The sequence below is a fragment of the Pleuronectes platessa genome, chromosome 3 (genome assembly GCF_947347685.1).
Source record: "Pleuronectes platessa chromosome 3, fPlePla1.1, whole genome shotgun sequence".
Classification (NCBI taxonomy): domain Eukaryota; kingdom Metazoa; phylum Chordata; class Actinopteri; order Pleuronectiformes; family Pleuronectidae; genus Pleuronectes; species Pleuronectes platessa.
In genome coordinates this window covers 23,180,124-23,205,125 of record NC_070628.1, presented here as the reverse complement: position 1 = coordinate 23,205,125, position 25,002 = coordinate 23,180,124, and the positions used below count along the sequence as shown (strand labels likewise).

The 25,002-nt window shown below is 41.2% G+C and overlaps 1 protein-coding gene and 1 long non-coding RNA gene across 5 annotated transcripts; one reads left to right on the top strand and one right to left on the bottom strand.

Annotated features, from left to right (window-relative positions):
* Nucleotides 1–1,471: 1,471 nt before the first annotated feature.
* On the top strand, nucleotides 1,472–24,043 carry rgl3a (ral guanine nucleotide dissociation stimulator-like 3a). 2 transcript variants are annotated; one of them, XM_053419374.1, is made up of 18 exons: nucleotides 1,472–1,645; nucleotides 2,378–2,644; nucleotides 8,971–9,260; nucleotides 12,290–12,334; nucleotides 12,542–12,711; nucleotides 14,701–14,861; nucleotides 14,956–15,267; nucleotides 15,360–15,463; nucleotides 16,221–16,305; nucleotides 17,444–17,515; nucleotides 19,079–19,165; nucleotides 19,266–19,298; nucleotides 19,389–19,510; nucleotides 19,604–19,699; nucleotides 19,932–20,067; nucleotides 20,197–20,454; nucleotides 22,277–22,391; nucleotides 22,832–24,043. In XM_053419374.1, exons 2-18 carry the CDS (start codon nucleotides 2,447–2,449, stop codon nucleotides 22,984–22,986), a joined length of 2,439 nt encoding a protein of 812 aa, XP_053275349.1. In that variant the 5' UTR covers nucleotides 1,472–1,645; nucleotides 2,378–2,446; the 3' UTR covers nucleotides 22,987–24,043. The 2 variants fall into 2 exon arrangements, with proteins under 2 accessions (XP_053275349.1, XP_053275350.1); XM_053419375.1 differs by lacking the exons at nucleotides 1,472–1,645; nucleotides 2,378–2,644 and adding an exon at nucleotides 5,751–5,946.
* LOC128437287 (uncharacterized) lies at nucleotides 13,185–17,940 on the bottom strand. Of its 3 annotated transcripts, XR_008338187.1 has the most exons (5): nucleotides 17,824–17,940; nucleotides 16,968–17,038; nucleotides 15,605–15,682; nucleotides 15,340–15,501; nucleotides 13,185–15,256 (listed from the first exon to the last, which is right to left on the bottom strand). It is a non-coding gene; the product is annotated as an uncharacterized LOC128437287 (long non-coding RNA). The 3 variants fall into 3 exon arrangements; XR_008338186.1 differs by having other exon boundaries at nucleotides 13,185–15,501; XR_008338188.1 differs by lacking the exon at nucleotides 17,824–17,940 and adding an exon at nucleotides 17,227–17,643 and having other exon boundaries at nucleotides 13,185–15,501.
* Nucleotides 24,044–25,002: the final 959 nt, after the last annotated feature.

Here is a 25,002-nt window from a genome sequence, read left to right as displayed (position 1 = left end):
CAATGATACTCTTGTATTATCACCAACAATAATCTTAAAGCTGATTGAAAGATTGAAGATGAAGGGATGTAACTGAAGCACATGTAAAATGTCAGGGGGAAGCATGTTTTGTCTCTGTAGGAGGAGCTGATTTTACTTTTTAAGGTTGTCACATGTTTAGAAAGGTGATATTAAAAAGCTATCTTCTCATCAATCCAGATTCCAAGGTACCGTTTCAATGTTCGTTCTACACGTGTTAGAGATGATCAGATCGTTAAAATCAACATTTCTGGCTCCAGTGAGGCACATGAGTTTAGTCTGGTCAGCTCTGAGAACTAAAGCTTATGGTTATTAAGTGCAACTTGTAAATCAGTGAAGCAGTGTTGAAGAGATTAACACAGAAGGTGCAGTATCCGTAGTACAGTACAAAATAGTGTCATCCGCATAAAATACTGGATAAATTAACATCACTATCCACCAAGGAAGTTATGTTTTCATCTCTACTCATTATCGGCATTATTAGAAATATTGTGCAAAAACTACTGGACACATTAGCAGGAAAATTTGTTGTGGGAAAAAACAAATTAAATTTTGGTGCAGATCCAGGAATGGTCTTTTTCTTTTCATAGATTTCTCAGAGAGCAGTCCGTGGATCTTGATGAAAAACAATCATACATGTTTAGGGCACTGATATGATTGTGTGTAATTTCGTGCATATCTGTTTAAAAAAAATCCAGATCCATAGAATTCATTCTTTGTGGTTTCACAAGGGGACTTTGTTGGGGCACTGCAGAGGTATTTTTTTGTTCATTATAGAGCCTCCATAATGGGAGACACTGTCTGACCTACATACACACAGTGCAGACCAGTCTGTATGGTGCATATGCATTGAAGAGGTAAACAAACGCGTAATTGGCGTTTTTTCCATCGACCAATCAGAGAGAGGGGGCGGAGCTGCGCTGCCTTGGTGCTGAGTTTGAATGGGAGCCAGCAGCGTGACAGCGTGTTCCTCATCTGCTCGAACAGTGAGTCGATCTAACATGTCTGTGTGAGTTCATATCGTCCAGCCATCATGGTGTTGTGCGATCAGCTGGTCAGGAGCTGTTTATTCCAACACAAAACACAGGTAAGAAACATCAGTTTACAACCAACAAACTGAATATCAACAAGTCACTGACATTCACATCAGAGTCACACTACAACGTGTGACAGGGATGATCCTGGATGACTCTCCACGTTTTTAATCCGGATCAGAGCGTCCACATGTGTTGTCTAATGAGGAGGAGGAGGAGGAGGAGGCGGGGCAGCCACTTGGAACCATGGGCTGTTCAATACAACAGAGTTGAGATAAAGATCTTTCTCAGATTGCATCTAGTCAACGAGAACATTCCAACACACGTGCATGCACGCGCGCACACACGCGCACACTTCCCTGCGCGTTAACAGACAGCCCACAGAGGAGCATCATCATCATCATCATCATCGTCCACCCACAAACACAAAGCAGAGGCAGTTCTCTCTCAGTGTCTTTTGCCTCAGACTCGATCCTGTGGTTTCACATTAGTCTCTGCATCAATAACAATATAGTGTTGTGGAGTAATACAGCTCTGACCGTGCTCTTCACCAGGATTCTCCAACATGCTGCTTCAACTGAGGAACCATTACAGTTAAGTGACTGTTCTATGTGCTTTCTGACTTCATACAAAGTATAGTTTTAATAGTTGTATAATATATATTTGTACCTGTATTTAACTTGCTCGGCTGCTGTGATTTAAGAATTATTCACATCAATAAAGAGTTGTCATCTTATTTTTCTCAGGATTGATTTAAAAGAAGTAATGAGACGTATGTGCTTCGTATAGCAAATTGGATAATATGGAAAATATATTATTTATAATAAATATTTTTTCAGTACGTGGAACATCGACCAGAAAGTGATCTCTCATAATATTTTTTATATTTTCATTAACGGATTAAGATGCCAGTTAAAGATTCCCCTAATTATTAATGTTACCCTGTTGTCAATTCATGAAGACAGATTTGGTCTTTGCTGGTTGTATGTTTTCTCTGTGGTGTAGTTTAAATTGACCTTTTCTTTATGAAGGGTCAGTGAGTTAAAGTCACTTAACTCATAGTGGGTCGCTGCTGCTGCTGCCGTTAATGAATTGAGTTGATCTGAGGCATTAACCTGATTTCTGTGCTACTGTGGTAAATGTGATCATGAGACGTTCTTATTGAACGACCACTGACCCTGGTTATAGAGCTGTTCTTTTTGTCTCATGGACTTCACATGACTGGAAACAGGAGATTTGAGTACGTTGCTGTTTGCAGTAAAGAGAGGATTACAGTAAAATGATGGTATGAGGAAACTGTCCTCAAGCTCTCCTCTCTGGCACAGATGAGGCAGCAGGTGTGGGAGAGATCTGACGAAGCGCGTGGGCCCGTGGTGTGACACAGAGCCGGGGAGATGAGGATCATTCTTCCGGTGTTTGGAGGCGGTGATGGAGGGGAGCCCCGCAGCCTCCGCAGCAAAATGGGCCGGATGGGCAGGATGAGGAAGCTGCTGTCGCTCCGGACCAATCCCTGTGTGGACGTGCACATGGACTCTGAGCCTGGTGTGTGGCTGAGGAGCTTCCAGTTGATAGACACTGATGCACAGTATGAGGTGAGTTATTGGTGACTGTAAAAAAAAAACACGAATATCTGCTAATTTTGTCGGAAAAGAGGTACTAGTAGGTCTATCTAAAAAAAACAATCATCAGTGTCTGACTCTGGGTAAACAAATTCACCTAAATCTACCAAAATACCTCTGAACAATCTCTTATCCTACCTCTGAACACATCTGCTTTTGATACCTTTTCTTTTCTTTTCTGCCTCACATGAAAGGCCCCTGGAGAAGCCCTCCTCTCGCTTACACATCTTTACACCAAAATTAGCAGATACACAATCTTTTAAATGCAGCTCAACCCAGTAAAAAGGAGACTGACTCTTTTCCTATTGCCAATAGAGGATATTCCTTTCTGGGTTTTTTTGCACCAGTTCGACGTGTTTGATGTCACAAATGTACCGACAACTTAGCGGCTCTAACACTTTGCTGTCTTGCCAATTTAGCGCTTTCACCCATGTGTAATGCTTCCATCAATGTCGATCTGAGCTGGAGCCGATAAAAACCCTTGTTAATTGCACAGTCATTCGATCCGGAAGTGAATGCGGATTGAATCCATTCACACTGCCGACAAAAGCCGAGTGTGAGCGAGGGTTCGTGTTTTTTTTTATTTGTGAGTAAAGTTCAGTGCGGCTCTGCACCTGATGTCTCACATTTGTCCTTAACAATTGACTGAAAAGATTAATTGAGTTTCAAGAAGAGTGTTTGATTTCCTGCTCACCTGACTTATTGGTTCACTGACAAACAAACACAAGAAACCTGTATGTATGTTGGGGTGGTATTTGTTACACTACCTCTTAGCTTAACTCTTCAGAGATGAGGTTAACCACGTTCTCTAGGATTTATGAGTCACGAGGCTGATTCGACTGCTGGTGTATCAGTATCACTCGATCTGTATCTGTGGCAGAACAGCCGCGTCATATGTTCTGTGTCGTGGGAACCTCCACTATCGCTCCCACTCAGCTGGACCTTTCTCCACTCGAGGGGTCCTCGATCATAGCGACTGTTAAACGACTCCAAGGAGGAATCTGAACAGACTCTCCAGGAAGTTTGCAGCGTTAACTGTATTTCCACGATTCAAAAAGCCTTTTTGGCCATTTTACGTTTTAGGGAAATCATCATGTATGGACATTCTCCTTAATGACTAATCCAGGGGGTTTAGTCATGCTCTTGTTTGTGCCCTGCCTGCCACCACATCACCCATTCATGTGTCTAATCAGTAGTAATTGAGGTCGCTGCCGCATAGCGCTTTCTCTCCGCTCTTTTGTTCTGCCTCCGAGAGACTGGGTGGTACGGGGCATACGTGGGAGAGTGAGGGTGGATGTTCAGTTCGGAGAGAGACAGAAACTCATTAGAGAAACAAAAAGCTCTTTATTCTCTTGGAGCTATCACGTCCCATCAGCTCTTCTTGTCAGTGTTACTATAATATTTAGCCTCTCATCAATTACAATTTGAGTCTATGAGGGAAATGTGTTTTCAGCTCTCGATTTTAATCATTTTCCCAGATTTCTGCTTTTCTAGTAGTCACAAAGTTGAGGTGACCTATTTCAGAGAGCAGACCTGTTTCGTGAGGTATGTGGTATGATCAGGCTCAAACGCCCAAGAGGACAAAACCGTCCCGACTGGATTTTTGTTCAAGGCAGAGGTGCTGAAACACCTCGCATGTGAATGTTGGCTTTAAGTCTTCTTTTGGTATCTTACATTTGATCTCTTCCTGTAAAAGTATCTCTGGTGCTTTTATAGAGCTGAAAATATGCATCGCCTGTTAGAATGTGGAGCCTGTTCAGAGAGAGAATCTGAGAAAATTAGATCATTTCTAAATTCATCTCATTAAAGTCTATATTGTTTTCTATCGTGAGGACAGATACTGTTTATACATCTAGAACCACTTTTATAGAGTGCATACCACTGCCTCTTCATCATCATATTGTACATACACATTATATTGATCCACACCAAATTTCACCTGGTCATAGATATGAGCCCTCTACACATGCCAGATTTTTTCATTAAGATCTTTGTTTTATTTCTTGAGAGATTCTCAAAAATTTTGAAAATTCCTTAACTTACAATGTTAAAGACATTGAAAAATGTCCTGGATTTTTATTTGTATCTGCACCAGCCAAATTGCACACATTTCCTTCCATTGCCGGATTTCCCTCCGATTAAAACGCATGAATTATTCTCGGACAAAATCTACCAAAATGTTGAAAAACGCCCTGTGTTTCAATTTAAAAGAAAGTGAAAAAACTTTCCTGGATCTTTATGAAGGTTTAATTGATTCTTTCCCAGGTCCTCCACAAAATTTGATGGACATCGGTTGAATAGTTTTTGCAAAGTACAGCTAAATATCAAGAAAAAACTGAAAATGCCTCCATACTGCTCCTGTGGGGTCATCCAAGTGTCCGCGAGCCCCGACATTCAAGTTCGATTTGAAACGAGGTCATTTACACTTTGTTTTTAAGCTAAATGTCCTCTGTGATCCACACGCGAGCGCTGCTCCAGAGGACGAGATCAGGACATTGAAAACTTGTAAATGATACTTTTAAATGATGCTGTTTCAAGTTGAATTTGAATGTCAGGGCTCCTGAACACTTGGATCGCAGCTGAGGCGCAATATGGAGGCATGTTGTGTGTTTTTTCCTGTAGTTTTTTACGTTTGAAGAAGTGGTCACCATTTACTTGAATCTTATTGGATTTGGCTGTAACACTATTTACCCCTGGAACTCTAAAAGTGTTGTGTGGACTAAACCATTTCACCCACCCCTGCATCGGCATAGTGCTAAGTAAATAATGAGGGGATTTTCATTTTGAGGCGAACGATCCCTTTATTGAGCATTGTCCCTGTCAAATAAATTAAATAAATGAAATAAAATCAATGTACAGTTGAATAATTGGGAATCCGTTTAATCAGCAGTGACATTACCAATTATTTCTCAGTTATATCCTCGTGTTTGTTTACTTTTTGAAGTGTTCTTATCCTCTAATTCTCATTCGCTCATACGGCTAACCCCGCCCCACACCTGCCTAGTTGGCCCCGCCCCCGCCGCATACCGATCATTCGGCTCTAGCTGACTCGTCTTGTCTCAGTCGCTGCTCCGCTGCAGCTTCTGGACACGACATGGAGTGACAGAGATGAAGGAGTGTGTAGCAAAGTGTGTAGCAAAGTGTGTGAGGACGGAGCCGACCTCCTGACCGGAGCCCCGCACATCTGTCCGCCTCATACAGCTGCGGGACCGCAAACGCGCCACAGGGATTCAGCGCCTCGCCAGGTTAACATGGGGAGATGGAACTTATCTATGGTAGGTTTCTCCAGATTCTCCGTCATGCGGCGGGCTGTCCTCGACCAGACACCCGGAGTCATTACGAAGTCTTTTTCATCTGTATTCCCGGTTTAGTTGTCAGCCACACGTGGACCTATTTGTCTGACCGGTCCCCAGTTCGTGGACATAGTGCTGGTCTGAGATGCTCCAGTGTGTCGGGTTGTCAGCCCACTGGTTTTAGACTGGAGTTTCTGTCATGTGACATCAGGTGTTTTCACACACTGGCTGCTTCTTTTGTTTGATGCTTCTGTGACAAATCGCACTTGTCTGTGTGGACGCATTGTTTCCTATGGCGGTCCAGCGCTAGAGACTCATTCCTGGGCTGTGACTACTTGCTGGATGTGGGGTGACAGGCAGATATTGTGACCAGCAGCATGTTCCATTTTGACAACAACTTCTCAGCCTGGCTCCTGGGACGTTCACTGACACTGCCCATATATTCATATTATTATTATTATGAGGCTCACCTTGATTAAAACTTCCTGCAGTCGGATCCAACAGTACTACAATTAATCCTACCCCAATGATGGTTAGAATTTGATTTAAATTGTTTATTTTTATAAAAATATTTGTATTACTTATTTTGCCTACTGATATGGATTAGATGTACAAAATCAAAGACGCATGTCAAGACATGTAAATGTAACTTATTTCTTATAAAATTTGCTCTGTTTAATTACTTTCTTTAACCTTAACTTGTCGTTAATAATAATAATAATTATGATAATAATTTCTTTTTTAGATGAATCCTTTTCAGTTACATGTCATGCAGGATTTGCATTTATTCTCTTGTGTCTATCGTCCTGGAACTTGTCACGTGGTGTTTCAGTATCAATCTATCTCGCAGTTCTTGTTCATAACTGAATATAAGCGCTCATCATCATCAATGGTATGAATATGAAAGAAACTGTCATCCGGAGGTATTTGTTTTCTCCATTCTTTTCTGCTAAAATATAAGTGAAAAATGATCAATATTTGCCATGACTGTAAGATATGATATACTTAAGATTATCTTATGAAAATGGCAAGGATGTGTGTTCCATTTACCATTTTGACAAATATTTTTTTGATGAAAAAACATGGTAGTTATAGTTGTGTAAGAAATTTAAGTCGTTACATAAATCATAATCTGCAGAGACGTGTTATGACAAATGAAAAAGTTCTGCCAACAAACTTTATCTGTGGGTGTAGTTTTTCTGTTTTATAGCAGTAATTGTAATTGGTCCAGCTTGAATTGTGATTGGTGGACACCACCCTCTGAAAGTACTGGATCTGGTGCAAAAGTTTATGCCCAAGAAATGTTGGCAGATAATGTCAGTAAAAATCAGCTCAGGCCACATTCTGGCCTGGTGTGTAATAGTGTGGAAATGTTACATCTTTGAAACCAACAACCTGTCATTTCAGTGTAGCTGGTCAACCAACCAGATGTGCCTGCTGGTTTCTAGCTGTCAGACCAGCTTGTAACACCAATGGCTCAGAGTTGGCCTAAATAATATCGACTCACTGTAAACAGCTGCATCAGGCTTCAGTGTTGTATCAGAGTTTTCCACGTACATTTATGTTTCCCCCTAACCTTATGAACCAAAACCTATCCTCACCGAAGGCAGCTCAAACATACACACATCAATGGGCTGCTGTAGTGATGATTTTTAAGTGATGGCAGTTGCTGTAGTGGAGCTGAACCTCTAATAAACATCGTGACATTATAATCTTCCAAAAGGATGAAATGGTTGCATGTTAAACTGTGATACACGTTCCGATGGTTAGATTTACCATTTCAATATTTTTAATCATCTACAAATGCTGCAGTGATTCGGTTGATACTCCCCATCATCAACAATGGTTTAGAAAACACTGCTTATTAAACCAGTTGGATTTTCCAGTGTAACTTTGTTACACAATTGCTTGTGTTTGTCTGAAGTTCAGGAAATGGTGGAACACAAATCTTGAGTCAGTCTAATTCGGTGTCAGTTGTCAGGGGAACTTAATTTTGGAAAACAACTATTTTTTATTTGCTGTCTTCAGCATTATCATGATGTGCTTAAATGACTGCTTTAGCAATGTAATAGGTTAAATCTACCTCTGTATGAAATGTGCTTTAAAAATGAAATTGACTTGCCTTCTTTAATGTTAACGTTGCAAGTTTGATATGACGTTATTTCTTTTTGAATAAATATATAATTTAATTTACATTTTTAACCTTTTCAGCGCATTTTAACAATACCGTGAGAATATGACAAATTCTGCCGTATAATCTTTCACACCATTTAATTTGTAGTTACCCTGATCATTCACTTTGTCCAGAGGCAGTGAAATAGCTAACAAAGACAATAACACATAGAGGGGAAATGTATGGCTGCTGTTGTCTGTATCAAGTACGAAGATAGAACTGAATTAAGAAAAAAACTGGGTCAGGGTTCAATAAATTCTCCCCCTGTTTGTTTATATGAACACATAAGGAAGTGAATGACTCTTTGCCAACTCACGGGTCCGGGTGTCATGTCTACGTCATAAACTGGGTTACCAGCAGAAGCTGAAGAAGGAGGTTAATTGATGCTGGGTTTGACCCTTTTTGAATGAAATTGCTCAGTTTGAAGGCTTATTGCATTTGTCATGAGGTATTTGCTGCAGATATGTGAGATTGTCGCAGTAATTCAGTGGAGTAGATCATGTTGAGCTCCATGGCTGTTTAGAAAGATATAGTTGTAGTTACTAAGTACAGTGAAGTTTGAAACATACAGAGGATCCTTAGTTTAGCCTTCGCATATCTGCACAAATTAAGATCACATGGAGAATGAAACAGTGCACCGCTGCTATAGGTTTCCACTATAAAGGTCAGAGAATTTGTGTTTTTCCATGATGTTTTTGTGACAAGCTCTTAAGTGTGTTACGTAGTCGTCTATTTTATCATTAATAATAACATTATCATAAAAAAAAAGGCAATGTCAAGTATTTGCATGGGACATTTGCCAGATCTTGATGACCTTGCGTTCTCCCCTTCAGGACCCGGTGCAGGAGTGGGGGGAGGAGGAGGAGGACGGGGCCTTGTTTGGCATCACGCTCCGCAGGGAGCCCGTTCAGCCGAATTCCGAAACGGCAGAGCTGGCGACGGCCTTCAGCTTCGTCCAGTACCACACGGTGAAGGTGCGCCGACTGAAGGCCGCCACCCTGGAGCGCCTGGTCACCCACCTGCTGGACCCTGACCACCAGGAGCCCGACTTCACCCGTGTGTTCCTCTCCACCTACAGGGCCTTCACCTCAACCAGCACCCTCATCGAGCTGCTGTTTCAGAGGTGAGAAACTGTCCACACTGAGGCGCTGTACAGAAATGTGTTGAATTGAGACGTATGGCAACAAAAACCAGAGGAAGCAGTCAGCTGCTCAGAAAACCCACATGTAAGGTCACTGTTTACATTTGACTCCGACGGATCTGCTCAGTTTTCCAGATGAGAAGAGTCCCATGAGAACATTAGTTCCATTCATATTCATTCTATAAGCCACATATGTTAGCTTAGCTTAGCATGGAGACTGGAAACAGGGAAATTGATACCTGGCTCTTTTATAAATTGACAAAATCCACTTATATACACATTAAGTGTGAAAATATAATAAAACATTTCGTTTTATGGAGGATTTTATTACCTTCAAACTAAACCAGCTAACTGTTTTCAAAATGTCTAGCCTAAATGACTAGAGTGACTAAGTGCAGTTGACTTTAAAATGTTGTGCTCAGGAAAATCTATACAGAAGGCTAAGCCATATGGATTTAGGATAAATATTATCAAGGAAAAAAAGTTAATAAAACAGTAATAATGGTAAAATAGTTTTTACAATGTGACGGATTTAAACTAACTTAATACTTGAGCCTGGGAGCCTATATTTTCTATGATAGAAGAACAAGAAACTTTTACACTGTAGTGTGTTCAAATCTTTCTGTTGTTGTTGTTGTTTTGTTACTCTGACTGGTTGTTCCTCTGCTCTGCGACTGTTGACAACGCCTTTGGAAATTGAAAATGGTCTGATGATGCCAGGCTTGGTGAAACTGAAAATAAGAAAAGAAAAAAATCTGTCTTTTTAATCTTTAATCAGTCTCGAGAACATAGAAAAAAAGAGGGAGGACGCCACAAGGAATAAATAGAAAAAATTACAAGAATCATAGAATAACGTCAGATAAAAAACTGTAGTTGGAGGCTGGATTGTAGGTCATTCAATTATAACGGTGTGAAATATCTGAAACCAGATCTGCCAGTGTTTGTGCACAAATGAGGGATATCTATGGTAGCTGTTACTGCCACTGTGTTTTCTATGCAAACGTACTTTACAGATCTCCCCCCAGCATGTTCTCGGTCTGTGTTCTCTGCAGCAGACATACCTGTTCTGGTGTGTGATACTTTTTTTAAAAAGGTGCAGACATAAGTAGAGCATACTGTATGCAAAACCAAGTTCTACAGCATGCCACATGGTCACATCAATCTCCAAAAATAGAAATGTAACACCTTCTTTGACGTAGCCTCGGCTGTTCTCCAAGTGAGTCTCTGTTGACGCTCTGCAAGTTTGACAGGTATTATTGTCATGAGCTCATCAAAGCCCCCCGGGAGATTTGTTCCATTCCTGAATGGCCATGGCTACGCCCACCACGCCCAGCACAGTGGATTTTATATCTCTGGCATCGAGAATTGATTTGATTGACAAATGACCTACAGGAACGTCCTTTCTGCAACTGATACATGTTAGAGTTAGACGTAGCAAGACTCCTCTGTCATTAATCCTCTGTGTGGGAGACAAGCCACCGAACTCAGTCCTTTGTCTGTTCTTCAAAGCTCATCTTTGCTTATTGTGCTGCAAATTACTTCCCATTATAAAACTGTTCTGTAGAGTTGTTGTATTGTGTCAAACAGTCGCCCTCATATCTCTGGTGCTGGTGGCAACAGGTTTCCTGTGAGGTCAGCCTCAGGATAACTCGGGAAGTGTTTTTTTTCCTCCTTCGACTAGTAGGATTTTGTACTTGAAACATTTAGTTTTTTAAACCACCTGTACTGTCACTTGATAGGTACTATTTGATTTTAATGTTAATAATTGTCATTAGCTTATAACTTCCAAACATGCTCAATAATCTGCTCCGATTGGGCACATTGCACACACACAGAGACTTCAAAATTTAGGTTGTTTTGTCACATTTGATTTAACTAGTGCAGTAACTGTTCTAAACCTCCCTGTTTGTAATTTACTTTTTTCTTGACTTGTCCTTAATGTTCTGGACTGATAAAAGATTTCAGTCGGTATCAATAATTATCACATTAATGAAAGATTTTGCTCGTGGATATAGATTCGGGTTGAAAACTCTTCTTTATGAGAAGAGAATGACAAAGACTTGATAAACAGCTAAACAAACAGATCTGAGGTATTTATATTATGTGTTATACCTCCTCACTACACAATGTATAAGCAATATGTTAATCAATAATATTGCTATATATGAAAATGATATTGCATTGATTATTGATAGTATTGACTATCCCTAACCCAGCTCCAGTTCTAAAGCATATTTATTCTTTTATTAATACCCGTAGGTTACATTTGTCTGTTTTACTCTCCAGAATTTATTACAAGGCCTCAGTGTCTCTGTTGGGATTTAACATGTTGCAGGACATTTCCACAGGATGAGCTGCTGGAGACCATCAGTTCAGGGACATATTTTCCACTCAAGGATGTTTTCTGTCACCATGTCTCAGTGTTGTCCCACCACTGATATTTAGTTCCCAGTTCATTGGGCCTCGTTCACCAACCGTTCTCAAGAGAGAAAAGAAATCTTTAAACCCCTATGCAGTTTTTATGAAGATTCTGACGTTCACCAATGTTTTTCTTATCTGGGATTTGTTCTTTTGTAAGAACAGAATATTGTTTCGTGTTTGACAATATTCAGCTTCAAATCGGCGATCAAACTTTTTTTTACTTCAGATATGTGACTTTCTCCGGATACAGCTTCACTGAACGTGTGTCTACATTCCAATTATCGTTTTGTTTTGGTGGTATTTTATGTTCAGTGCTGACACTAATTTTTTTAAATTTTTTTCATGGTTTGAGTCCGGTGCGGCAGCATCTTTAGATTTACGTTCAATCATTTCAAGCTTCTTAAATGTTCTTTACAGTGTCTGAATTCACACACTTTTAACTTACGGAGACAGGGCATTCATCAATATAAGATCACAGATGAGAACAATTAAACAAGCAGTATAAGAATGCGTAAGAAAACTAACCCTAACCCACGAAGAAGATATTGGTGAATGAGGCCCTTCGATAACTGTGTTCTCCTTTCCCACAGAGACGACTCAATCGCCAACCTGGATAACACTGTCTGCCCTCGCAGGTGAGATTCATCAAGTTTTGCCTTCAATCCAATGTAGTAAAAGCTTCAGATCATATATTTAACCGTCTATGAACCAAGTAGTGTGTTGACATTCAGGTCTTCCGATTTTGTGGCACCTCTATCCAGCACCTAAAGTGTTTATCGAGTTTTGCCTCGTTTGATTCTACTTTCTGTAAAATCAACTAACCTCCCCTTCCTCCCCCTCAGTACCTTACCCCCAGTGATTCGGCTGTGGCTGGAGGACTACAGCGAAGACTTCCATGAACCCCCCAACTACCAGGCCCTCAGGCTGATTTGTGGGCACTTGAAGCATCGCCTCTGCTTCAGACGTCTGGCTCAGACTGCTGAGAGCCTGCTCAAGAGGCTCCAGGAACAAGGTATACAGGATGATGGGAGGTGCACTTACGTATTGTCTGTTTATCTCCTGCCACCACAGTGCATGACGTGCTGGTGATGGTGGTGGCTGTGCATGTGTATTGTCGATACATGATGTGTGCATTATGTGTAAGAGATAGCATGGAGAGAAAAAACTTCATCTAGCATTTAAAGCAACTCAGTGTCTCAATATTCAAGCTGTTCACTGTAATCGACTCTTGAGCTGAACAGTGGAACGACTCTGGCTGTGAACAAGGATCAGGGCTGTACATAAACATGTTAAGCACATAGCACTGGTGTTACAGAGGTTGATAGTTATATAGCACAGGCACCAATGTTTAAGCACGATTAAAGTTCTGCTACCATGTTATAAAACAAATTAACAATATAATTGTGGTAAGAGTTGTTGCTTTAATGGCACAAATACCAAAAATGTAGTTTTCAGATAAACATTGTCATTATTGCAGGAACATTTTCACTTTATTTACACGTTGATATATTTAAATTAGCAGATTTAAATCATGATTATACATAAACTGTATATGCACAAACATTTCACAGAAGTCTCTGTCTGTGTGTGGAATGCATATCTTGAAAAGCATTCATCTAATCAGCTTCACACTTTGCAAGGATATTGTAAATTGTCCAAGAAAGTCCAGTGCTGAGTTTGGAACGATTTAGAAGCTCAATACATTAAATCGGTGGTCTTCAACAGGGGGGTCACGAGATTTTGGGATGATAAGAACATTTTTTATATATATATATTTTTTTTTTTCAAATTTTTTTTCTCCACAAAATTCATGTCTTCAGAACCAAAATTGTATATATTGTCTTTAGATACACATTGACATGAATCCATCATATTGTAGCGAACGGATAAATTGAGGCAGAAGACGTTATCTTTCAGTCAGCAATGCACAGTGGGCGGCTGTGGCTGAGGGGTAGTTCGATCCCCAGTCTGACCCATCTGCATGCCGAAGTGTCCTTGGGCAAGATGCTGAACCCCGAATGGCCCCCCATAGAATAACTAAGTGCTGCAAATAGATGCACTGTATGAATGTGTGTGTGAATGGGTGAATGTAGAACTGTACTGTAAAGCGCTTTGAGTGGTCATCAAGACTAGAAAAGCACTATATAAATACAAAACCATTTACCACTTAGCCATTTACATTCAGCTACACACAGGAGCTCTCTCAAGCTGGGCACCGGTTCACAGCACCTTTCATGCAAATACGATAGCACAGGCACTAGCCAATCAGATCGCATTTATGCTCACGTCTAAAGAGCCCAAAGCTCAAAAATAAAAGATGGAGGACCAAACTCCGTAGATGGTCGCATATGTTCCTAAAAGTTGTTTGTTTGATCTTTTTTTGCTTCGATTTTTTTTTTTATTTACTGAGAAATAGACGCTGTACAATGTAAAAAAAAAAAAAAAAACATTACTGTAACTGAAAAATAAGTCTGAGAGGATTTGCGAGGTGTCTGAGCCATCTTTCTAATGTTAGCATGCTTGACTACAGAGCTTTTCATTTGAAAAGTTGTGAAATTGGGTCTGAAGATTGAAGCATTTGATTAAAAAACATTGAACATAAAATCTTCACCGCCGATAAACAAGATAGAATGAACCCCCTCTGACTTCACTCTGCATCATCGACTATAAACAGCTCTGCACACAAATAAAAAAAAAAGTGACCGAATATTGTAAATCTGTTTGAGGAGGACTAACTAATGACAAGGAATAATTCTGAAGTGGCTCCAGAGATTTAATAAACAGATTTAGAACAGGCACTGCACTAGTGTATATTAATAAAGAAATGTGCTTTACATGGCGCAATATGCTAAAATGATCCAGTGAAATGAAACTTAAAAATATACTGGCACCAATTTTCTCTCCCACATAAGTGATGCATCATTACCTGTTTGTCAATGTTTTGTGAGGTTTCCATGAGCAGCATGTTTGATTATCATTTATGATTCTATGTGTGTGACAGATTGCAACCGGTCTGCGTCACATCACGGTGGTAAATCATTGCAGCAGGATCCGGGGGACGAGGAGGACGGAGGTGACATGTCCGCTAAGGAGGAGGACAAACACAGCTTTATGGACTTCCCTGTTACAGAAGTATCGGAGCAGCTGACCAGACTGGACGCTGTAGGTTTCATTTACAAACATCTGAAAGGTGTTTTCCGCGTCACAGCTGGTCACTAACCCGCACTGTGTGTCCTTGTCCTGGTCTCTCCCTCAGGATCTGTTTGTCAGAGTGGTGCCCTTCCACTGCCTGGGCTGCGTCTGGTCCCAGCGTGACAAGAAAGAAAGCAGAAACTTGGCGCCCACCGTCCGCGCCACCATCTTCCAGTTCAACGCCATCACCAACCGTGTCATCACCTCACTCCTCTGTCCGTCCTCACCCAGCCCTCCCACTTCCTCTCCCATCTCATCGCCCATCTCGTCCTCTCCCTTCCTGTACCCCTCCACGGCCCCGAGCTCACCTCGCTGCACGCGCGCCAGCCCTGCCCACAGAGCAACCATCATTGAGAGGTGGATCACTGTTGCACAGGTCAGGGTGGAGAGTAATTTTAAGTTACTGACATAAATGACTGTAGTTTTTTTTTTAAAAGCATAACAAAACCTTTTTATCTGTCTGTGTAGGAGTGTAGAGAGTTGAAGAATTTCTCCTCCTTGAGGGCGATCCTGTCAGCGCTGCAGTCCAACGCTGTGTATCGCCTCAAGAAGACCTGGGCGGCCATCAGCAGGTCAGCAAACCACTGCAAGACTCTGCTGGGTTGCTTTACTGAGAACATAGAGAACAGAGTTGTTTTAAATAATCTGTGTTCAGGGCACAAAATGAAAAATATTTCTGAAAACTGGCCGAGAGAAAAACTATATTAAATCACCTTTGATATAGTCGTCAGTAGAGCTGCTTTCAGACATTCACTGAAGTCTGGTTAATATCCTGAAATTCTCCAGACGGGCTTAAAAGGACAAATATCTGAGTCAGTTGCTGCAGACAATGTCCTGAGTGTCTCCTGCCAGCACCCTAGTAAAGACTCTGGATGATGTACGAGAGGTCTCTTACAGCAGGACATTCACTAGACGTTTGCAAAACTTCACTCAGAATGTTTTATGAGACCTAACTGACTCCAGACCAGGGCTGGATTGTATTATTAGCCTTGAGAAAAAGGTTTGTTGTATTTACTCCGCCTATGAAGTCATGTTTACATCAGCTTTTTTTTTTTGATTGTTAGCAAGATAATCAAAACAACGGAAAAAATAATTCCCATTAAAGTTTGTGGAGGGGTGGAGCATTACCCGAGGAAGACCAATGAAATCTGTTGGATCTCGAGCAGATGAGGATAGATGGCGGCTCCAATTAGTTTTTTACTTTCTTTAAAATGGCGTGATGAGGTGTGCGCTCCCTGAGTGCCTTTCTAGTTTTACATGAAACCTTTCTTAAGTGGAATTTTGTCGTAAGGAAACTGTCGTAACAAACTGAACATGTTTTGGTTTCAGGGAGAGCAAGGCCACCTTCGAACACCTGTGTGACACTTTTCCTGATGAGAACTGTGTGTTGACCACCAGAGAGATCCTCGTGGAGGTAAGAGCATGTCTAATGAACGAGGGCCAGATCTGTTGAAGTGGATTAAATTGCTCCATTGAATGATATGCAGTAAGAAAATGTGAGCTTATTTATGAATCAACAGCAGCTTTATCTGATGTCACTGTTGACATTTTTCACTATTTTCTGGTATTTTATAGCATTCACAATCTGTTGATTGAAAAGGAATACTAGAAAGTTTAAAGCAATTGTTAGTTGTAGCTTCAGTGTATTGTGAAATGTGTTATACACACGACGGACAATAAGGATGCTTTCAAAAAAGGTTTTTCTTTTAAAGACAAAACTAGAACAGCGCTAAATAGAATGCAAACCTCCACTAAGGGTCCTTATGAAACCTCATTTAAATTCACATCAGGACTTTTATTTGGATCTGAACCAAATTTCACACACTCATAAATATCATCCTGGATTTGCCCCCTGATTTGCCCCCTGATCCGGATCTGCACCAAAATTGAATGGGCTCTTCTCTGACCTATACCGAATCCTTCCACCAAGTTTTGTGACAATCTGTCGAATTGTTTTTGTGTAATCCTGCTAAATAACAGACAAACAAACGGCAATGAAAACACCAATAGCCTAGTAGTTAACTGGTTGTCCTTAATGGTCTAATTTCATCTTTTTTGTGTGTGTGCTTTTGTCACCTTAACTCATGAGACTTGATGTGTGTTTGGTGTCCAGGCCACTTGCTGCACTGTGTCCGCACTGGAAAGCACTGTAAAAGCAGTAGATATGAATGTGTGTTTAGTGATTATTTCTCTTATCAGCTGCCCAGTCTCTAAAGAGTTATAAAAACGCCATTATTTGTGCCCAACACTAATAGAAATAGCTAACTGGACATAAGCCGAGTTATTAAGCAGTTATTAATTTCATTTAGAACATTTTGTCTGACACAATACACACCTCAGGGCATAAATAACACAACAGACTGTAACCTTGTGGACGGGACCGGCTCTGAACAATAGTTGTCACACTGCCCGACACTTCAACAGCCAGCAGCAACCATTTATCCTGTGTGTCCAAGTTGTTTTCATCTCACACCAAGCTCTCTAATACTGACACTGAATTTCTGTTGGTTTGTTCTATAAATACTTGTATTACTGTCCTCCATTTCCTTCAGGATGACAGTCCCTCAGATAGCAGCGTCACCACGGGCTCTAAACCGCGCCTCTGCTCAACGTCCAAACAGATGGTAAGAAAAAATAACCTTTTAGTTTGGAAGAAACCTTGTGGTTCCTCCGTTTTAGGTTTTGACAAACAAAGTGAAGTGACTGTTTCAGCTGCACCATTCAGTAAAAACTGAAAGGAAGAGGTATATTTGTGTCTGCCTGCGTCATCACTTGTGCTTCTCTAAAAGTCCCATGTTCTCAAGCTGGTTTACTTTACTTAAATAGACTTCAGTTCACTCCCAGTTTCCTCTTCGTTTCCCATCTGTTCTTTTAATAGGAAACCACTCGTCTAACAGGGTTGGTGTCAGATGTTCGTAAATCTGTTACTCACCCACGTACCCCTCCCTTGCTCCATGCCATCGTTCATCATAATGATTCATTGTACTCGTTGTCATACGTGCCAATTCACAGCGCCCAACCCTTAATCTGAACTGGTATCACTGCTGGTATTCTCCTTTAAACAAAAGCTGACGTGCGTGCATTGTTTCCCACGGCTTCCCGGTTTACTCAGTCTGGTTGGGGCTGTGTATAAAAGTTTTACAACCAAATCTTCACCCTGTTTAAAGAATGATTTAAAAAAATCTTTTAATAAGTCTGTGTTTCTCTACCAGTTTTATTTCTGTATCTTATTATCATTACATTGGGCGATGGCAGTAACATCGTCTGCTCAGACTCAAGAGTCTCATTTCTCAATTTAATATAAGGACTTTGTTATTTCTTACTTAAATCTAAGAATCTGGCTCAATCCCAGTGGTTTAGCTTGACTTTTCCACTAGCCAGGGCTACGGCCATAGGCAGTAGTGATGCACACGTTGCCTCATAAAATATGATGTAACTGATTGATACTTCATCTTCTAGATGTAAAAAAAAAAATGTTGTAGAGACCGAAATTCCATTTAGCCTGAGATGATTTGTTTTAGGTGATGGATCAGTCAGTCTTCATGGGTGGAGACAAATACATCAGACATTAGAATATTTCACTCAGTAAAGTGCATACCTCCAACAGTTCACTTAAAGGGATAGTTCACCGAAAAATTTAATTTCACTCATTATCTTCTCACTACTATGCCGATGGAAGCAACCACTTCTTTAAACGTAGAAAATAAACATGTGTAAATAAATGCTGTTTTTTTAAGTGAGAAAACAAATCATTGATCTGCCCCTCATTCAAATTGAAAGGGTTCTTACCTGATCCGCTAAGTTTTGTGATAATTATTCTAGTATTTGTGTAATTTTGCTAAATGACAAACATACAAACCAACCAACATGCGTACGAGGTGAAAATAAAATCCTCCCTGTGGAGCTAATTATCGTCAGAAGCCTTCTGAGCGTTAGAGGGAGTGCGTTCAGTCCAAAAACAGACAGATGGTAAGGGGATGAATGAATTTGAATAATAAAATAGTATAATTTTGTACGTTTTGTACTGCTAATCCTAACCCCAGACTTACTCCAAGAGTGATCAATTAGGAGATCGCTTCCCTCATAGCTGCAACATCCTGCAAATGCATTACATTAAACAAAAAATGTAAAATGTTTATTCCATTTTTTTTCCAGTTGTAAACTCATGGTCTGATTATTGTCCCCAGAACCTGAGCAGTGGAGTTGTGCCGTACCTGGGCACATACCTGACCGTCCTCACCATGCTGGACACAGCACTGACTGACACAGTGGAGGTGAGAACACATCACACCCACAGACCAAGCTGTTGTTTGCAGTTCATCTTTTTATCACACCTGAAGCCATATTGATCTGGTTGTTCTTTCCTTCTCACAGGGTGGACTCATCAACTTTGAGAAACGCAGACGGGTATGTGTCTCCTCCTGGTGGTTATTTGTATGAATGACTACCAACACACTCCACTTTGATTTCATGTTTGGTTCTTCGTTTGTTTTCCAGGAGTTTGAGATTCTCTCCCAGATCCGACAGCTTCAGGCTTCCTGTTCCCACTACAGCCTCCCAGTGAACCCTCGTATCACAGCCTGGCTGCAGGCGCATACCCTGCTCACAGACCAGGAGAGGTGAGACACACACCCACACCCCTGCAATAAGCTATAAATACAATCATCACTATTGTGTCATATCTAAGAGTCTGTTTTTTTGTCTTTTGCTAGCTATGAGCTGTCCCGCGACCTGGAGCCACCAGTTGACCCGTGTCCCAGTTCCCCCAACTCCTGGAGCAGTCGTCTGATCACGAGGAAGCTCGCCACGTAAGACTGAGCGATCACCTTTATATAAAAACTGTCAAAACTGGATGTCTTTCAATTTATTCAGAATAATGTAGTGGTAAATAATGTCTGTATGAAAAAACACATCGTTATAGACAATTGTGGACCAGAATTGTTTTAGATTTTTAAACACAGATAGATGTACTGTATTGATGAGCACTTGCGGTTCTTCATACTTATTTTTACTATTCAGTGAAATAAATTGTGTGTGCAGGTTGCGATCGGCCAGTGACAGCTCCATCAGGAAGACCCATGCTGATCAGATCAGTGTGTCGTCCTCTGGCTCCAGCAGTTCAGACATGGAGGAGCTCTCCGCCCCTCAACCTTCCCCCCTCAGACTCAAACTCAAGGTACAAACACCAACAGCTTTCAGTCTCATATGTTTGTGATCAGCAGGGACGTTGGTGATTCACACATTTGCGAAACTGGCTTGAAACTGGAACGAAATATGAATATTTTCTCCTCTGTCCTCCCCTCAGTCTCTGTCCGGTTCTCTTCTCGACGTGGCCGAGGACTTCTCCTCCTCCTCTCCCAGCCTCTCCACCTCCTCCTGCAGCTCCTCTCATCCGGACCTCAGCTCCTCCTCTCTGGCGCTGAGCCCCGAGTCCTCGTCATCCTCATCCAGCTGCTCGTCTCAGGCCTCGCTGCCCGTCTACAACAAGCAGGTCGCTGACTCGTGCATCATCAGGGTCAGTGTGGAGTCTGTCAGCAATGGAAACGTCTACAAGAGCATACTGGTGAGGGCAGTGGTTTTGTAATTCTGTTTTTTCTGTCTGTTGATTGCTAATTAAGTTTGACACTTCCTAAAAAAAAAAAGCAGAAGAATAAAAAAAGAAAGCAGAAGTGGGAGGGGTTTGTGTTTGTTAATGACCTGTCACTCAAGAGCATTTAAAGCAAGGTCACTATTGACCAACTCTTCTATTGCATTTTGTCCAAGATAATAAATCTTAACAGTTTAGCAATATGTACTGACGTTTGCAAACACTATAAAGTGATTTAAACCAGGATTTATGAAGGAATCCTTCATCTTGTATCAACATAATCAGTTAACACAGATCTCCTTTATTTTCACTGTCACTCAATGTATAAAAAATGTAATGATATTCAGTACAGGTAGATGGTGCTAAATATCCATTCAACAAATGTCATGTAACCAGCAAATGATTGGATGACAAAAGTCTCTACTGGCACCACCCTTTGGTCCATTTTCATGATTTAGCCTTCGCACCAACATTAATCTATTGAGAAAAAACTGTTTTAAAATGCAAGCTAAATATTATAAGTTGAAAACAACAACAAAAAATAGCTGAAAAGAATGTCCGTGCTGCAGCAGAGAAGAGTCGTGTCACAGGAATCTTATCACGTGATGAGTTATTGGAAATATTTGGAAACATTTAGTATTTAACGCACATACCGAAAAAGGAACCTGATAACATTTGCGATGCAAACTATGTGGTCTGAAGGACAAGATCTCTGTGAATCTCCACACACTCACCTGCCTTTGAGAGGGAGAGTGCCCGCAGTGAAATCTAATATTACAGATCAAAGTGCTCCACACATACTGAACGGATCAATCTCTTCTATTGTATAATGTCTGTCTTGGGTAATCAGTAACACTGGTGTTGTCACAGGTTTATTACAAAATTGGAAACTTTCCACATCCTGTTATCTCTATTAAATATACAATAAAAAACACAGTTATACAAAGAGGATGGATAAGCAAATGATGATGTAATCCACTAGTGGAGTACATACCTCTGCCGAGGCCAAACAGTGTCGGTAATATGTTGGTCCCATAAAAAGGCTTTCACTCGAAACCAAGGACAGCCTCGGAATGTTAAAGGGGAAAGAAACACTGAACGGGATTTGCATCAAAACATAATATGTTCTTCTTTGGTTCGTGTCTTTTCAAATTTCATGGGAGTAGGTTGAGTTTTTGTGAAATCCTATTAACAAACAAACACAGAGGAAAACACGACCTCCTTAGCATGGATGTTACCAAGGTGAGGACCAGCACCTCCCTGTATTTCATCGTCCTCACTCTTGAACAGTTAATAAAGGCCTGAGCATGTCTGGTATGTATTCAGGCTTCAGTCCACCTAAGCACAGTTCAGGCAGTTTTCTTTAGAAAAACTCGATTCTGGGGTCATGAGAGCGTGGCTGTTTGGAGCCGGATTTAAGAGGCTCTCAGTAGTTGAGAAAAGCATTCTGGGATACATTTTTTAAACCAGTTTTGAGGATTTAACTGGTCTGTCATTTATATATTGCTTTGTGTGTGTGTGTGTGTGTGTGTGTGTGTGTGTGTGTGTGTGTGTGTGTGTGTGTGTGTGTGTGTGTGTGTGTGTGTGTGTGTGTGTGTGTGTGTGTGTGTGTGTGTGTGTGTGTGTGTGTGTGTGTGCTCAGAATAACTCAGCAACAACTGGATATACAATCATAACATAAGAAATAATAAGTGTAAAGGCTGAGGGGGTGTGGAGACTTTCTGAATGTGCTGTGTATGTCAATGACCTCAGCTCATAATGAAAGGTATTTACCGTGAGTGTGATGTGTCCTCTCCAGCTGACCAGTCAGGACCACACTCCTCATGTGATTCAGAGAGCGATTGAAAAACACAACATGGAGGATGTCAGCTGCCACGACTTCAGCCTCTGCCAGATGCTCAACAACGGCAAAGGTGAATATCTGCTCGGGTCAATAAGCCGCTCACAATCGATTGACTTTAACACTTCTTTCTCTAGAGTAGGATTCTCCAAAGGTACTGTATTTATAACTTCTTCAAACTGTATTTACTGGCAAGTTTTTTATTCTAAAGCAGGGAATGTTTTGGCCTCTTTGTAATGTGTTAATAATAAACAGCAGGAGATCCACTGTAGAGGAAGCCATGATACGTTCCTTCACCGACACTGCCTGTAAAATCGTAAATACTGTCAGCTAGAAAATAACAAATGCTCCTCCCTGCCTTCAGTTGGGCTCTCATTCTTTCCCAACAGAGGTAAAGTGGAGACATTTCAGACAATTGCCCGCCTCATAATAATTCTTAGAGATGAAGTACGGGAGGTAGAAGTAGACTAAGAGGAAACTCATTTCAACACCTCATCTCTCTTTCTGCCTCAGAGCTCCAGATCCCCGACAAAGCCAATGTGTTCTACGCCATGTGCACCACTGCCAACTATGACTTCGTCCTGCGCCCGCACTGGAGGAGCCACGGGAAACATACTGGCTCTTCTCTCAGCCCCGGAGCTCCGGCCAAGGGTCGCCACTCCAAGTGAGAAGCTACTGCGGGTTCGAAATACAACCGGGAGACGGACAAGGTGCTCATCTGCAACAACAACCTGTCTGTGGTTGTGTGTGTATCCTCTGCTCACTGTGTGGTCGTCAGTGGAAAGCAGATAGAGTATGAGCTGCTCCGCCACTGAGAAGCCCAAGAAACCTGAGAGCTCCGACTCCAAATAATGACCTGAGGGAGGGTGAAGTCGTCTGCACTGGGAGCTACGTTGAAATGTTTCACATCACACAATATTCACGACTGTGAAGAGTGTGAAAAGAAAAGAGACACCAGGAAGAACCTGAGATGAGATTTTGATATTCTCTGATCTTTATCTCTGACAGTGTTTGGATAAAACATGACACATTTACCCATGAACACACTTACCCATGAAAATCACGTGGTGAATTGTAACCCCCGGTTCACCCTGGAAGAACTCATCCACGTCAGCCAGCTACAGACGTGAGGAGCAGCTGGTCTGAGGAAACGTTGCTGTGTCAGGACAGTGGAACATGATGAATGAGGCTGTGTGGCTGCAGAGTGAGGCCGTCACGCTGGGACACTGCTTCCACCCTTTTCTTCCAGTGTGTGATTTATTGGATGGGTAACAGGAGCTGCTGAGTTTCTCACCGACACTGAACACCATGAAGAAAAGTTACTGAGAAGGACTTATTCTGGGATGTTCATAGTTACCTGATCGGTAAACGTTTCCGAACAGATCTGGGTCAAATGTGACCCCCCCCCCCCCCGCCCGCCACTCCTGTACTGTAGTTCTCTAGCTGAGAATTTAAATCTTTTAATTTAACTAAATGTAATTTTATCAACTAAAATATTTAATGCATTTCAGTATTCAGCTCTCAGAGCAAAAGTGGTAATAATAACGATATTTCTGTTTTGGTTTATTTGAGATCCTCACTATTCTTAGATGTACATGTCTTAAACTTTGGTGTCTGATAAGCTCGACTGAAAATTGTGTGAATGAAGAGAGCAGATGTTTACCTTCTGCTGTTGTTGAATGAAAGAGCCTTTATGTGAATGCATGTTATAAAACTTTATATTCAGTGTTGAAAGTCCACAGAGGAGCCGACATGTTGACAAGGAGGTGTCTCTGTCACTCACTGAATGAGGGCTGGGATTCAGGCGAGGGTGCTGATCCATTTGAACAAAAGCACAAGAATAGGCCCTCTGCTGTAAACGGAATATGGCTAACTCCGCCTGTCTACGTGAAAAGGCTGTGAACGAGCTGTGCACGGTTCTTGTATGTGGAAAAGGAGCGTCTCAGCACGGGAACTGATTTGACTCAAACATGATCGCCTCAGTGATGTGAAACCCTTCTACAAAGTTTGCCGGGAGCTTTCTGCGAGTTCTATTAGAGAGAATGAGTGATATGATATGTCACAATAATATGATTAAAAGTCAATGCTTTCCTGTAATTTAAAGATGTGCACAGGAAGGGGAAACCCCCGTTGTGTTTGGAGCAGTGTCTGTCTGCCTGTCTGTCTGTCTGTCTGTCTGTCTACTATAATAAGTAGACTTGTCTGTCTGTATGTCTGTCTCTCTGTCTGTCTGTCTCTCTGTCTGTCTGTCTGTCTGTAATAAGTAGACTTGTCTCCTATAATATGTGTTTGATACATAAGTGAAGTTATCAACATTATGCACACAATACTTTTGTCTGATGTATCTTTGTTCTTTTTATTTTTTATTCCAACAGATGTTTACTTTAAAGTTTATTCTAAGCACTTGTTGTATATAATTAGCATTAAATGTCCGTTAATAAAGCCACTTTACAATTTACCTCTGTGCCACAATCTGGTATCAACCTGAAATCAACTGTGGTGGTTAATATATAAGCTAATAATTTTATAATGGATATGAACTGGGGTTTTGTAAGTCAGTGTGGGCGTGTCATTTCATAACTGAATCTGAGTGGATGAACAGCATAAATAGCATAGTTTGACCACTAGAGGGAGCCTCACACATGTACATTGATTGTTTTATCCCACTCAGTTCCTCCTGGTTC

What these genes read in the sequence shown, in the direction of transcription:
- rgl3a (XM_053419374.1), top strand. Translation starts at nt 2,447, where the DNA reads ATGAGGATCATTCTTCCGGTGTTTGGAGGCGGTGATGGAGGGGAGCCC. An exon ending in CCAGAGAGATCCTCGTGGAG is followed by an intron (nt 16,306 to 17,443) that starts GTAAGAGCATGT and finishes CATTTCCTTCAG; the next exon opens with GATGACAGTCCCTCAGATAG. An exon ending in GCTCAACGTCCAAACAGATG is followed by an intron (nt 17,516 to 19,078) that starts GTAAGAAAAAAT and finishes TATTGTCCCCAG; the next exon opens with AACCTGAGCAGTGGAGTTGT.